A 15,522-nucleotide genomic window follows, 5' to 3' on the forward strand; every position below is an offset into this window, starting at 1 on the left:
AGTGAGCACAGCATCACTGACCTCTACTGTTTGGGCAGATTACTTGTGTGAGCAGGCTGTGGCATGCAGAAGAACAGCCTTGCAAACTTTGGGCAGCAACTCTTAAAAAAATCTATAATAAGCAATAACAAGATTTTGAACTGCCATGTTCTTTCTCAAGTTATGTTCTTCTGTTTGTTTTTTTTGATTTGTGTGCCTGGCTTATTTTTTTTTATTTTATAACACGAAGTTTCATAGAAATAATGTGAACTTGGCTTTCTAGCGGTTTGAATTTCTTGGGACTGTACACTGACTTCTTTTTGATACACTTACTCTCACCTTCCTCTCGTGCTGAGAAGGCAGTATGGCTGATGTTACTAAAGGCTGTGATGAGATTTGTCAGCCACTAGTAACTAACAAATGTGTACCCTCCATCTGTACTTTTTTGGTATGTACTATACCATTTTTAAGCAAAGGCAAAAGGTAACTTTCAGTGGCCATGTGTAACTTGTTTCCTGTAACAAAACAAGGTTTGTTTCTAGTTCTCATTTTTTTATCCTTTAACAAGAGTGTAACATTTCTCATTTCCAGTACTTGTTAACATTGACCAGTCCATTAATTGCCTCTTTAGTTCAGTACACACAAAAAAATTATAGGTATTAATTCAGTTGTGCCCAGATTGGAAAGCCCTTAAGAACAAGTTAGGTGTAAAGCTGCTGGGACAGAAAAAACGTGTAACACACTTTTATATTTTACTATATAGAGGATTTTTTGTTCCTCTTCTGCTTCATTCTTTCCAGCTTACCCCAGTGCCTTTGTCATTCCTTGGTCGAGCAGCCTCTCCTACAGCCTCTGGACTATCTCCCTTCTAAGGCTGGGGCTGGGGTGCCTAGGGGGTCATGTTATTGACTATTTTAAATGGAGATTTGTCCATTTATGACCTACCACTTGGTTCCCTGTCTGTGTCTGCCTGTTTTACATCTGAGGGCAACTTCCCTCTAGGGACCATGCCTCATCATAGGGAACACCTAGACAAATGCCATCCCCCTGGGATGGGAATGTCCCTCCATCCCTTCCAGTGCCTAAGATGCCTGAACCACTAATCAAACCTGGGTTGCCTGGGCTACAGTCAGGGTTTTATCCATCTATGCAATGGAACTGGTTTACTGTGGTTAGGATGTTACTTGGTATGCAAACTTATCACACAGAAGGGTAAAACTTTACTATGATACTTCATCAGTAATCCTCAATAATGATGATAATAATAATAATAATAACACATAACATGATAAAGGAAATAAAATATGAATTTTATTCCAGGATGTAAACAGCAGCTGTACACAAATTTCTTAAGAAGTTCTTAACTATTTGAGCCTATTGTAACAACAGGAATAAATTACGTAAATCACTCATATCGAGGCATATATTTTTACTGCAAAGTACTGTAACTGTAACTCTGATTTTCATATACATTTACTATGATTAAAAACAATGTTAGAATTATACAGATAAACTTTAAGCAATTACTGTGCCTCATTTCTGACCCAGGATCTGGTGGATTCTTCCGTTCCTTTAATGTTACCACCACCACAGCTTTCACCCAAGACTGCAGAACCTCCCCCCCCACAAGACGTTATTAAAGAAATTGTGCCAGATGTCGATTAATTTCTGCCACCTCTATTTCTAGATCACTACAGGTATTTCATTTGTTCCATGCCTGATTTCTTTTACTTGCATTGTCCCTTCTAATTCAGAAATCTGCTGTAATCAAATTCTTTCAATGAAATGCTCTATGCTCTGTTCAGATTCTACCACCTCTTCTTCCTCCCTGTACAACATCCCATAATACTTCCTGAATATCTCTAGAACTCTCTCCCCCCTTTTCCAAAGTTCATGACTGTGGGTCCCTTAATTTCATAACATTTCTTTACACTTTTTGTATCCTTAATGCCGATGCCAATACTTTTTTTTTATTGATTTTCATAAAAAAAATATATATTTCACAGCCACCTTCCTATACTCCTTGATCCTTGTTCCAAATGCCTTTCTCTTCTTTCCTTGCCCACTTCTAATTGTTCCAGTTCCAGATCTGTAATAGCCCTAATCCCTCTCTGCAGCTTTTTAACCCTTACCAGCCCTTCTTGATAGTGCTTTCAGTTCTTTTCCATTTCCTCTCAGCTGTCCTTCGTACCTATTCCTTAAACCTTTCCTTTACCGTTACTATATCTCAGCTTGTTCCCACATCATCTAAATTCTTTTCTAGTTGTATCACTAACTCAGCTAGCCTTTCTGTCACCACCATTTGGAATTCCCCTTTTCCCATCAAATGAATGGGGAAGCGCCCGTGCTGAAGTCCTTCCCACCTATTTTAATTTCTGTATCTTCAGCACTACTGATGCATGATCTGATACAATTGCTGGATATGTTGCTGTACTTTGTATATGTTGATGGTGTTCCAGTGACGCATAAAACCTATTCAGCCTGCCCCAGTTATCACACTGGCATATATAATAGGTAAATTCTGACTATGCAGAAATTACCTTAATTACATCTGCTGTACCATAACACTTAGGTTCATAGGTTCACAGGTAAGTACTAGGCTAGCTGCCCTTGTAGGACTCTTTAACCATAGCCAATTTCACTTTTGGTGTTTGCATTAAATTACCGCGTTTGGCGTTAGATTGGCTGTGCCTATCCTACTGCTGATAATTACATTTTTCGCCTAGTGAGAATAACTGGGATTATACCTTATATAATTTGAGGGGATCCTCCAACCTGACACTTATGGATTTACTGCACATCAGCAAGTCAAATGACATAAGAAATACTTGGTCTAGGGATCTAAACCTCTTCTGCAACATCAACAGAACGGTTTTGTGGGACAGGTATATCTCGCAGAGGATACTACTGCTGTGGAATAGACTCCCCATCCACATAAAATAAAGTCCATCCCTGCCCATATTCAAGTGAAGCTTATATCTATGGATAGGAAGCAAAATATTTAAACCCAGGACTACACCCTATGCTACTAATGGAAAAAGACAGCTTCTAAATGCTATAGCCCATGCATGGGTCCCCTCAAATTATCTATGGTATGATCCCAGTTATTCTCATTAGGGGTAATATATAATTATCAACCATGGGATGGGTAAGAGCAATCTATAACCAAATGGGATAGATTATTTGGAGTACAAAAAGGGAAACTGGCTATGTTTAATATGATCCACAAGGGCAGCTAGCTTAGTACCTACCTATGAACTTAGGAACTGATTGACTCTGCCATTCTTTCATCAGCCTCTACAGGCATGTGCTCCTCTCTATCATCCTGTTGCTGACAGTCTCTTATGATTTTTTATTAGCCTGCCATTTTGTTTTAGTGCTTAGACTTCCTTCTTGTAGACATGAACAACTTCAGTTCTTATAGCCCTGCCATGGTTGTTCTTCCAAATCACACATTCACATGCATAGTTATACCTACGGCCAATTTAGAGCATCCAATCCACCTACTACATGTCTTTGGAAATTGGGAGTAAACCGGAGTACCTGGGAGGATTTCCATGCAAACACAGGGAAGAATTGCAATTTCTGCACAGAAGACACCCTAGTCAAGAACTGAACTGGGGAACCTCTTGCTGTGTGGTTACAATGCTATCTGCTGAGCTACTTGGTAGTGTGAACCTTGACACTAGATGATTGTCACTACTGAAGTGACACTCTGACCCCTTGTGCAAAAACTGGAAATGGGGTTGTGGATGGGTGAATGGAATTCTTATTGTGACCCTTGCTTTACAATTTTTCATTGGCTCCTTTATTGACAATCCTGCTTCTTTCCTCAGGAGCTCTGCATTAAGCGGCCTACTTGCTTGCTGCCATATTGGAATCAAAATGAGTTTTTCTACAGCATGACAACATACTGGGCAGGAAAGTGCATGAAATGCATGTCATGCATCAGGTCTAGACTCATGTCATGTACTGTTAACAGCTGAAGGAACAAGGGATGACAGAGAAACTCAGGGCTAGCTCTCCTTCTTTGTATAGAAGGAAGGAGGGATAATGTCTCAAAATCGCTATAACAAAATCTCCCAGTGGAAGCAAGATAATACCGCTAGGCTACATCTCCAAGAAAAGGGCTACTGCTACACACCATTAAGCTCTGATGTCATAACCTCCCACATACCCAGCAGAGAAGGTCAAACACGGCAAGAGTTGCAACTTGTTAGTAACTAATGAAAGATCAGGCACACATATAATGCAGTACATTTATAGACCCAACATGTCTGTTATAAAAGAAGGATATAGAAGTTTCTGCACAGAAACAGAAGGTTTAAGACTACACAAGATATTGTTTAAGAAATCCATGTTTGATATGAAGGAGTTAGACTAATGGGATTACTAGCTCATCTGATGGGGAAACTTGATGTGTTAGCTTTTTTGGGGGGGAACGGAATGTGAGTTTGCAGTTCTGGGACTACTTTATGACACATCTATTCATGCTTGGATGACCCTGTTAGCCCTATCGCTGTCTAATCTTATGCTACAATGTTATTGCCACCTATTTAGTACTTTGGAAATGGTTAGACAGTGGACTAGCACTAAATGCTTTAATACTTTTTATTATCTGATACTTGCATTTAAATTGCATTATTTTTATTTTATTTTCTTTGTTCATGAGGGTGCTTCAACCTTTCTCATACTCCCTGCCTTAAAACTGTTTTAGAGGCAATTTAGACATATGGTGTGTTTTTTTTTTATTCTGCCTAAGATACAAGGACAGGTTGTTAGCTGTTAAAGTACTGACAATGTCAGTCTGAATTAGACAATAGGAGTGCTTTAAATGTTTGATTACATTTACCCTGAATTCTCCTGGTAAGGAACCTTTGTGGGCATTCAAACTGTTGCGCATATCTGGTCAGATACATGCCAAAAATGCCTCTTTTTACTATCTTTGTTTACCTGCCAACACAATCCTATTTTACAACCTCAAAAAAAAAAAAAACTCTACATAAAACTGACGTCATCTTTCACTTATTCACTACATTCAACTTGGTTTCATACTAGAATATATCTTTAAACTTGCATGTTTGAAACTAATCATCTCCTTTTGGACTCGGACATGCTGCATTAAACTCAACAATGAGCCTAATAACTTTATCCACATCACAGCAAAGCACAACCAATCAGTCAGACTGCTGTGAGACGTTAATTTAAGGAATGTCTGCTTCATGCAATGGATTTAGCCATATTGCTTGAGCTGGGTAGAGTGCAGAGTTTAGGCTTCAGCTAATGACACAGGGCTAAACTTCAAAGAAGGTACCAGTGACACACAGAACCAAAAAGAATTCAATACATGACTGCTGCCCTTTAAGGGTATAGCCAGGAATACTGTGTGTATTTGGCTCTGTACATTTTTTCAAAGTCTTGCTTAGAAACATCATGATTTGTTGAGGCTAGGCAGTGCCTACAAATTACTAAATGTCAGTTTGTAACACTGATTCATACTTGTGAGCACAATGCTTAAAAATAGGACTTCTCAACTGTAACCAATGTTTACATTTGAAGGAGGCAACAGTCAGCAATGTCATATACTTCTTAACTGAGCAGAAGGCAGGATCCGGATAGATATGCATTTTTTAAAGTGGTATACACACAAGAGGTAGTAGTTTTTTTTAAGTACAAAGTGTAAGGTTTTGGTTACACTCTTGCTTCCCTTCATCAATTGAGTACAATTCAATTTTAGATAATCTATAATTTTAAAAAATCCCAAAAAGGCTACGCAGATGGGCGGTCCTAGTGTTAAAAATACATTTATTAATGGTAACCATTTAATCCATTTCAGGTTAATGGTGAACTGAAGACTACCCTGGGTATAAAACAAGATACACTCTGGACAGGGTTCATGATGTTATGTTGGCAGTTGCTAAACATGGCTTCCACAGCATTTATTACTGATCGCATTTATCAGACGTGACAGGATGCGCCTTACTTGACTCATCTATTCAAGGAAGGATCATTAGGAAAATTAATCAATAACACCAGTTTGGTGAATGTGGGTGACTGATGACTACAAAGATCATGGATGATGGTTTTTTAAATGAAGAGGGCTATGACTTAATAAGATGCAGTGCAGTGCCAGCTCTGTGGTACAGCTGGATAAAGCCATGATTATGACGCATGGAATAAGCTGCAGTGCAGTGCCAGCTCTGTGGCACAGATGGATAAAGCTAAGACTATGGCACATGGAATAAGGTGCAGTGCAGTGCCAGCTCTGTGGTACAGATGGATAAAGCCATGTCTTTGACACATGGAATAAGGTGCAGTGCAGTGCCAGCTCTGTGGTACAGATGGATAACGCCATGACTATGACACATGGAATAAGCTGCAGTGTAGTGCCAGCTCTGTGGTACAGATGGATAAAGTCATGACTATGGTACATGGAATAAGGTGCAATGCAGTGCCAGCTCGGTGGTACAGATGGATAAAGCCATGACTATGACACAGGTGGCCCAAGATGAATTATCTGCCTGTGGAGGAGCTGTCCATGGAAGGTGAGAGTGGGAAGCTGACATGGATTCATCCATCCTGTGAATAGAGAGGTTGTCCAGTCCGCTAGTGCTGGTGACTCCTAGCAGGGTCTAAGAGACTTATCACAAGCATCAAGATCAAACAAATGCAAGGATTACCCAGCAAGATGTGGCAGTGTAGTTAGTGTGACACTTGTGTTGAAAAATGCATTCACTAAAAGCCTGAAAATGCTTTTCTCTTCTTCTGTACAAGTAGAAAGCAAGGCATTGGCAGAGTAATGGTTAGGGCTTAAGGGGAAACACCTGATGGCTGCCTACATGACAGGCTCCCTCTTGCAAGGCTGAGAAATAGGTGAACCAGAAGGTAAGCTGTCAGTGGTTAAAAGAGTTGATAAAAAAGAAAAATAAGAAGATGTGATCTATCAAATAATGTCAGTGCAAGTCTTCAAAAATTGCATTCAACCTCCACAACAGGAGTAAGCTATTTTGACTTTGAATTTTTTTTATATATGACAATTTAAATGGATGCTTCAGGCTTCAGCATAAATGAGTGAACTTAAGTGGAAGGGAAGACTAACATCAGTTTAATGTAGAAACATTTTTATTAAGGTACTATCAAAATGTTACAGTGTTTGGGTACACAGCAAAGCACAAAAATGAAGATGATGTCCGTGGAGGTAATAAACAGTGTACTAGAAATAAATCAGTGGGTTACAAGGTTATGCCAAAAAATTTAACTGCACTCTAAAATGGACTTAAGGCTGAACATCAGTCTTTTCTTTGTAAACACCTTGCATTGAACCAGGCCTAAGAAGATAATTTAAGCTGGGACCGTAGTAATGGAAAATCAGATTTTCCTAGTAGGAATGTCCTCTAATATGAGCTGTACTGTACCTGAAGGACTGACTATAACATAGCTGGCTGAATCCCTGTGTAGAATTTGAAATTAAAGTGCTGGCTGTGTTTAGAGACCTTGTATTGTACTGCATGCAAGGTTTATCTACCGCAATTCATAAGGACAGAAATGGTAAATGCATTTTGAGTTTAATGAGAAGAGCTCTGCCTGATGTGCTACATGCCCTGATATATCAAAGCAAATCAAGTATTCAGTGCCACCTTTAGTGGAATTTTTTTTAATGGAATGTGAAAAACAATTAAAAGGTTTTTGAACTGCAGAAAAGCTGTAGGAAGTTATCAAGAAAGTATGATGTCTAAAGCCGATATGTAAGTTTAATAAATGCCACTGCTGTAAAATGTAGGTGGGAAGAGGTTAAAGGACTTACCTTCCAGTGTTGAGTCCCACAGCTACGACGGCTCCACTGGGATGAAAATCTGCACAAAGACCTACCTCCTGTAGGGAATAAATAGAAATGAAAACTTTCATTTTTCTTCCAATTTATTTCCACATCTTCACTTTATCATTTCTTAAGTGTTCTCAAAGCAGAAAGAGCTTTACATTTTTGTCTGTAAAACCTGCATACAGCTGCAAGTAATAAATAGATTTAATTCTTCGTCTTGATTGCAAATATAATTCCGAACCTCACCTGCATAACATACCCAGTCAGTATAAGCCACCCCATGAATACGCAGCATAAACCCAGAAAGCAGTCTTTGCATGCTGCAAGGCCTAGTTAGTTCATTGTGCTGCCTTTTGATAAGCCACAGAGTACAGTAAACAAAAGCCCTCATCATTGCACCTCCATCTCAATTCACGGAGTCATCGTGCACTTATAAAACTGATGCTGGAACTCTTCTTACTATTTTTTTTAATTCAAGCTGTTTTCAGGAAGGTAATGTCAGATTCAACCACACAAGTGGCAAAGTCACTTTCATGCAGCAGTCTAACCTTTAGGATTCACTCTGTCACTAGTAATTTGCCTTTTAAATTGTCTGTGGGGGCAGAAACTCACAACTACCAAGCCACGGTGCTTTTTTACAAATTTTGCATAATAATAAGTTGTGGAAAACATGCTATTTATATCGAGATGTAGTTTATAACATTATATCTTAGTATTAATTACAATATTGTTAGCAATCTACAGTTCAATGCACAGTAACGGGATGCCTGAGACAAACGTAGATATACAAAGGAAAACGCTGCTCAGACACACATTCCCATCACAGGTGTTACAATAGATGGATATACAAACACAGTTCTCAAATGACCAACAAGGATGGTACACAGCCAAGTGTGGGAATCGAACCAAAACACATCATTACACACTAGGCATAGGCGAGCCTTAACATGTTGAGCTATATCTATAGGATGAGTGAAGGCTACAGTCAAACAAACATCATCAGACAAAGTATACTGACAAATATTGTCTGTTTGACAAAATTCTGCAATAAAAAAAATGTACCTCATACATACTTATCTCTTTTAATCTTCTCGATAGTATAAGGAAACAAACACCTCAAATTACAAATTATATCACAACAGAGACGGTGGGGCTTGAAACTACAGGGGTCATCACAATATGAAAACAAAGTCCTAATGTCTTGAACCACTTCTCCAGTTATAGGAAAGCATGCATCTAGATAGACAGTAACACAATTTAAGGATCATACTGCTATCTCTGAACTATGGGCGTTAGCAGAGATGTGGCAGCAATATAGAAAACCTATACTGTATGAAGTTCCATCTACATGACCTGAATAGATTGCTGACATTAAAACCTGAAAGATATGAAGCAATTATACTCACACTGGTGCTCTCTTAGGCATTCTGTTCGCCTCCTGTGCAGCTGTCTATTGTCTGCAATAGCTTTAGGGACTATGGATAGAAAAACAGCTGTGTAAGACATGTTGATGGCACACGCTGGCAGGTTGCATTTGCAGGTTGCACAACTTGTAATTACAGTACATAGGTGGTCCTTGCAGTCTAACCTCATCCTCCCATTAGCCTAGAAGGTCAGGATGTCTATACCTCTTATCACTTTAATGGTGATGGCACTGCTCCCTTGTGCATGGGATGCCAGTGACATCGGTGACAGCCTGGGCCAAACTATTCCAGGCTCAGTTTTATACTGAGGCCCTTGATAACCTTCATGCAAGAGCCTCTTGGCTATAGTCTTTATAAAGGAAGAGGAGAAACATTTTGGTCTCCTCCACACACAACCTTAGTGCTCTAAAAGGAGCACTACCCTCTCCTTCTCCAAACATGATGTCTCACTGAGAAGAAGCACAGAAAATGGCAGATATTTCATGCCCACACCTATTCTCATGTGTACCATCTTCTGCTCAACAAACGGCATCTCATTTGTGGAACAGATGGAGTGCTGGGCTACAATATATACAATTTTATATTGGCTCATCAAGGCACTTTAATCTGTGAAACATGGCAGTCCTGCATTCCTTTACACAGGCATTACAGTGACTCCATTTCTAAAAGGTTACATGTAAAATTACAAATATTCTCCTAGTGACATGAAGTGGACCATGCATGTGCAGTGCTGCGAGAAGGCATCCAGGTGTGTCCATGGCACTGATTAGTACTCATTGCAGTATTTAGCAAGTTCTCTCAATGTGCCAATTGAGCGATTCATAAACCAATCATGAGTTGCTCCCTACATAGCATAATCAACTCACCCAGCCAGCAGAATTTGCATAATGTAAGCATGACAGAAGGCACTTATACAAACCAGCAACTTGGAAACCCACAACAGATGAATCTCACAGTACTTGTTAAGGCAAAGTTCAGCTTGTAGAAGGCAAGTGCTATTTTTAACAAATTTACTTTGTCAAGTATAGCTGTTGGTAACTGCTGTTATATTTATTTATAAAATGATATAACATGACCAATACCTTTAAGGGTTTTCAAAAGATGTATTGAGAGGGGTAATGCAAGGGAAAGGTAATTGATGGACTGAAGAATCATTATTCATAATAGTATACATATCCATAAGAGCAACACACTTATCAGCACCACTCAGAGTTCAGCACATTCTGGCTAGACTTGTGCTGTTGCAATAAAAAAAAGACCTGTGGTATACGTTACACACATAGCTCATGTGTAAGAATATTTTTAACCCTGACAGAAAACCAGTCATAACATGTTGCTGAGTTGCAGTGTTATAGATATTGTACTGTGGGAGACATTTTCTAAGTAAAGTTATGTGCCTGACATTTCTTAAAAAGTGTCATCAGAGCTCTACGATTGTCAGACACACCAACATCATGCTATATGGACAAGGAGGAGACTGGTGGTATAAAGGGTTTTCAGGGCCACTCGGAAACAACATATTATTATCAGTGTTTTCCTACAGAGCAATACCTAAAATACAGAAGATTCTGCCGGAAAAATGGCACGAAAATTAAAATTCTCCAGTGTGGAGAATGAGTTGCTATAGAGCTTATTTCTACATGACTAATGACTCTTTGGTCTGAGTGCTGATGAGTGTGCCTACTATGATGGTGAATGGCAAGATCTGGTGGTAGACATTAATGTGGTCGATGGCCAGGACCATACATATTTAATGGCACTTTACAGGGCCACTGAAATTACACACATTGCTTAATAAAGAGCTGTCCACCTCACATGGGAAGGTAGAGTGATAGGTGCTGGGCCATTGGTCAGGCCACCTCATACAGAGAGATAGGAGTTTCTGGCCTCTATCAGAAGCAGTGGCACCTACATATGGCCCCACAGTGTGGTGCTAGATATTGGGACAGAGCAAGACTGGCAAAGAAGAGTATGTACTTCTGATACCCCAGGTGTCTACACTTCTTTCTATGTAAGGATTCCCTTTAAGTTATCTTGACTCTTTAGCCACTGTCCAGCTTATTAAACCTGACTGATCTGTGGTATAGAGGGACATCAGAGAGACTTCCTGCATGACCACCTGCATAAGGTATGTACTTAAAAAAAAAAAAAAAAAAAAAAAAAAAAAATATATATATATATATATATATATATATATATATACATATATATATATATATATATATATATATATATATATATATATATATATATTTGTAATTGTTACTATTTGTACACTCACTTGCATGTATACATTTGGTGCTGGGTCATACTTACCCAGCATATTGTATTTTGGTGAATTCACAGGGGATTCTTTATCAAGTATCAGCACTTTGGAACCATCATTTCCTGATTGAGAATCAGCAACCTCTGATTATGATGGTGTGGATGAGCTGAAGAGTCAGGGAGGACAGAGCACTTACTGAACACAGGGAATTTGACCACTATATCCCTTACACAGACCATGACATGGCCTCTTTGCCTGTGGGCATCAGGATGAAACACACCATACAAGGACAAGTTACTGTGGACACTATCAATCAAGGAAATGTGAGACGCCCTAGTGGACATATGTCATTTTCTGCCCCTACCATTCATGGGTAGAAAGGTACACATGGGGTGGCGGTGGGTTATGGTGCTTATTACAGACATAGTTACCAATTACCCTGAGGTTGATTTTTCAGTGGCTGCAACCCAGTGTATGTAAGGACCATTATGGAGGCAAACACTAGTAGCACCACAGCCATGGAGGAGTTAGTAAGGGTGATGCAGAATGTACAAGATTACCTATGGGAGTGCATGTCCCACATATGTGATAGTTTTGATAGACTCAGTCACATACTGAAACATGTCATGTCCTCTCAAGCTCACCAGCAACATCCATAAAGCAGTTCTGCTGCTACTTCCACAGATGTCAGCCATCAGAGATGTGGATGACTTACATCATGCTCCTATAATGCTACCACTCCCAGGGCTACATCTGTTGTAGAGATGTCTATATCCAGGAGAGGATGCTTCCATGGTTGTGGCAGCTGTAGCAGTGGCATGTCTTGTAGCTGATGTCACTCACAGTTGCACAGTAAGCAAATATCTAGCCAGGGTGGTGGTACAATATGTGCAACACCTGGTAGAGCCAGCTCTTGTGGCTGGGTGCTTACAATGAATGTTCAAATCTCTACCATGCATGCCCTGGACCTGTCTAATATATTGAGCGACAGTACAGCAACTACTGTTGCAGCTATTTCCCAGCAGATGCACATTTGCACATCACCAAAACACATAGTATATTACACATATGAGCACACGCAGACACACGCCTCTACTAACAATGGCCCTTTACAAAGCCTTTTAGAGTGAGTACACCCCCCAGTACTGAAAGACTATACACACAACAACACTGTTTATTTTAATAGTCCTCAGTATGCAGACATTTTCCTGTAAATGACTTCCACACATGCTTATTCCTCCAGCTGTGTAAATGATAACAACTGTGCCCCACCCTTTGTACTTTTACTTGGGTTGCCTATGTTGGATGCACAGTGTGGTCACCCTACACATGGGTAAGCACAGCCTGGTGTTGGTTTTGCATGCATTGCTTTTACTGTAGTGCATTCATTTTACTCTGCTTTACTATGAGCTGAAGCTATGTGCAAGCTGCTACTTTTTTGTCAGTGCCACTACATATGGCGCCAACCACAGTCTAGCATGATCATCCCCTGCTGATAGCTCCTCTAATGACTCCTCATTTGGCTCAGCATTCATTGCCTGGTGTGCTGGGGACTGCTGGTCCAGCAAGTGCTATTACTGCCTCCTAAGTATGATATGGTGTAACACTGCACATAATGAAATACTTCTGAACACTTGCCAGGATCATAGTGCAGGGTACCACTGGATGAATCCATAGGGATAGCTGACCTTCAGCAGCCAAAACAAATACTCAGGGATGACCTTGCTTGTGATTTGGCATAGCTGTACCTCTTATTTCTTTCATTTTGTTTATTTCTGATGGGTGTCATCAGCCATGTTTCCAGGGCATCTCTGGCATCGCCAATAGGAATTTCCTGGGGGGCAGTCACTCGTCACAAAATGTTTGTACAAGATTATCGGTGCACCATAAATGGGAGTAGTGTTAACTATGTGGGTACCAGACACCTGGTAGACGACACCCTGTGTATTACAACCACCTGGCAGTTGGAGTGATACTCTATGCAGTTCATATATCTTCTATCAAGTTCCTCAGGTGAGGCCTTTATTTCAATGAGGGTGCAGTCTACGGCTTCAGTATCTTAGGGAAATGGGTTATGTCATAGAGGTCCCACATGGTGTTCCCTCTCTCTTTTGTGGTAGGTTAGAACAGCATATGCTCCCCCATATTTCAAAGTATGGCACTGAGAAAATTATAGGCATATTCTTGAGGTAGATGCCTGAGATATCCCTACTATGCCCCCAGAAGGTCAGTGAAAGGTTCCTGTAGTTAGTATACATATAGCCACTCATTCGTTGGTATCCACTATGTTAGGTACTCCATGGCTGCTACAGTTGATAGGGCCAATACATGCCCACAATGTCTTGCATGGTCTCCCTGTCCACATGGTATCAACCAACAATGTCACTGCCATGCTTGTGGAGTCCATGAAATGTTAAGTACGGTTGAATGGCACCTTGACACAGGACCTCAGTCGTGATGACATGCACCTTTGTGGTTCACACCAGCTAAAAAATCCTCTAGTAGATACATATTTACTAATGAAGTGGCAACGCCTAACATCATCTTGCAATTCCCTTAGCATGAACACAGAGATACAGCAGTATTTATTTATGCAGTGGGCATAGCTCCATGGCATGGCATTTATATATTTACAAAACACTCCTCTATCTTATTTTGGCTCATTTGCATATACCAGACAATCCATTTTAACAATATGATATACCACATCCAACACTGCTGCTCAGCATTCCAAACTAAATCATAGAATAGTAAATTATATTATAAACTACTTTATTAATCAAAGGAATCTTCAGTGGACACAGTAAATGGCTTTGAGGCATTCCTAACATTTTCTCACCAATCTAGGTAAAAATGGAGTTTGGAATATTTCAGTCCTGATGGGGTAGACTTTTTAATGTGCTGTATCTGTCCAACCATTTTTGACACTAAAATCACACTGATTCATTTAGCTCACTTAATAATGCTTGCATTTGACCCAAAGATCTGCCTCTTTCTGTTTACTGCTATCTTATAAACATTTTTTTCATGTTAATTTCACTTATTTTAATTTTTATCCTTTACTTAATTTGGGTTAGTCTTGTCTCAAATGTTCAATAAGTTTGCTAAAAGGTCTGAAGGGGCTTGTCTCAACACAGAAATAACATGCACTAACATGATTTAAAAGCTTGAGTTATACATTTTGCTTAGATAAAAGATAGAACCTCATTTGTTTGAAAAAGTGCCAAAACAGTATCACAATTTGACTGACAGAAAACCTCCCTCTTACTCTCTCCAGACTGTAAGTTCACCATGCCCACTTAAGAGGCAGATCACAGTCTAACCAATCATCTTGGCTCAAGTGAAAACTGACATGCCCAGAGCTCCAGGAAAACCTTATATTCCCCTGCTACACAAGGCTTTCCTTCTTTTTAGAGAGAAACACCCAGGAGAGCAGGGAACATCAAACTCCAAGAAGATAGAAAAGGCAGGACAGACTTCTGGCACTTTAAGATCAGAGCTGGGATCTCCTCTCACCCAGGAGTAACAGCAGAGGAAAAGGGACCAACAATAGCACGAAAAAAGGACATGGAAAAGAAATAGAAAGTAGTTGTGGAATGGGGACTGTAACCTGGGGTATAAGTATATTTTGTCTCACTCGGTTTTATGTTTAATTTATTTTTATTCTTGTTTTATTGTATTTGTTTTAAAGGGTTTAATCTTTACTAACTCACTTACTTTAAGGGCTTTTATTAATTGGTGGCCTCCTATGATCATACTTTCTGTAACTGGTGCTGGAAACTATTGCAATGGCAAAAAGAATAAAGTAGAATTCTGAGGTCACATGTGTTGAAAACTTCAAACGGTCCCTGAGAAAATAAGTTTTTGCTTGTCTTAAGGCAAATACTTGATTTGAGGGTCACTAATGGACTAGGTTTCTCACACATGTTCCACACTATCTTGGAATTCCAAATATATTAAGTGTGTTATTCAAATGTCAGTTGTGGTTCAGAAGAGGCTACTAGGAGAAATAAAAATATCTGGGTCAAGAAAAA

The 15,522-nt window shown here is 39.6% G+C and overlaps 1 protein-coding gene across 1 annotated transcript in view; it reads right to left on the reverse strand.

The window, feature by feature from the left end:
* Window positions 1–15,522, reverse strand: part of EML3 (EMAP like 3) — a gene marked incomplete in the record, with an annotated part of 1,888,117 nt that overhangs the window by 206,497 nt on the left and 1,666,098 nt on the right. The window contains 1 exon segment of the mRNA XM_044075756.1: window positions 7,784–7,851. Within this exon segment, the coding sequence (XP_043931691.1) occupies window positions 7,784–7,851 (68 nt within the window).

Source organism: Protopterus annectens, chromosome 6.part1 (genome assembly GCF_019279795.1).
Source record: "Protopterus annectens isolate FY-2018-M chromosome 6.part1, PAN1.0, whole genome shotgun sequence".
NCBI classification, from domain to species: domain Eukaryota; kingdom Metazoa; phylum Chordata; order Ceratodontiformes; family Protopteridae; genus Protopterus; species Protopterus annectens.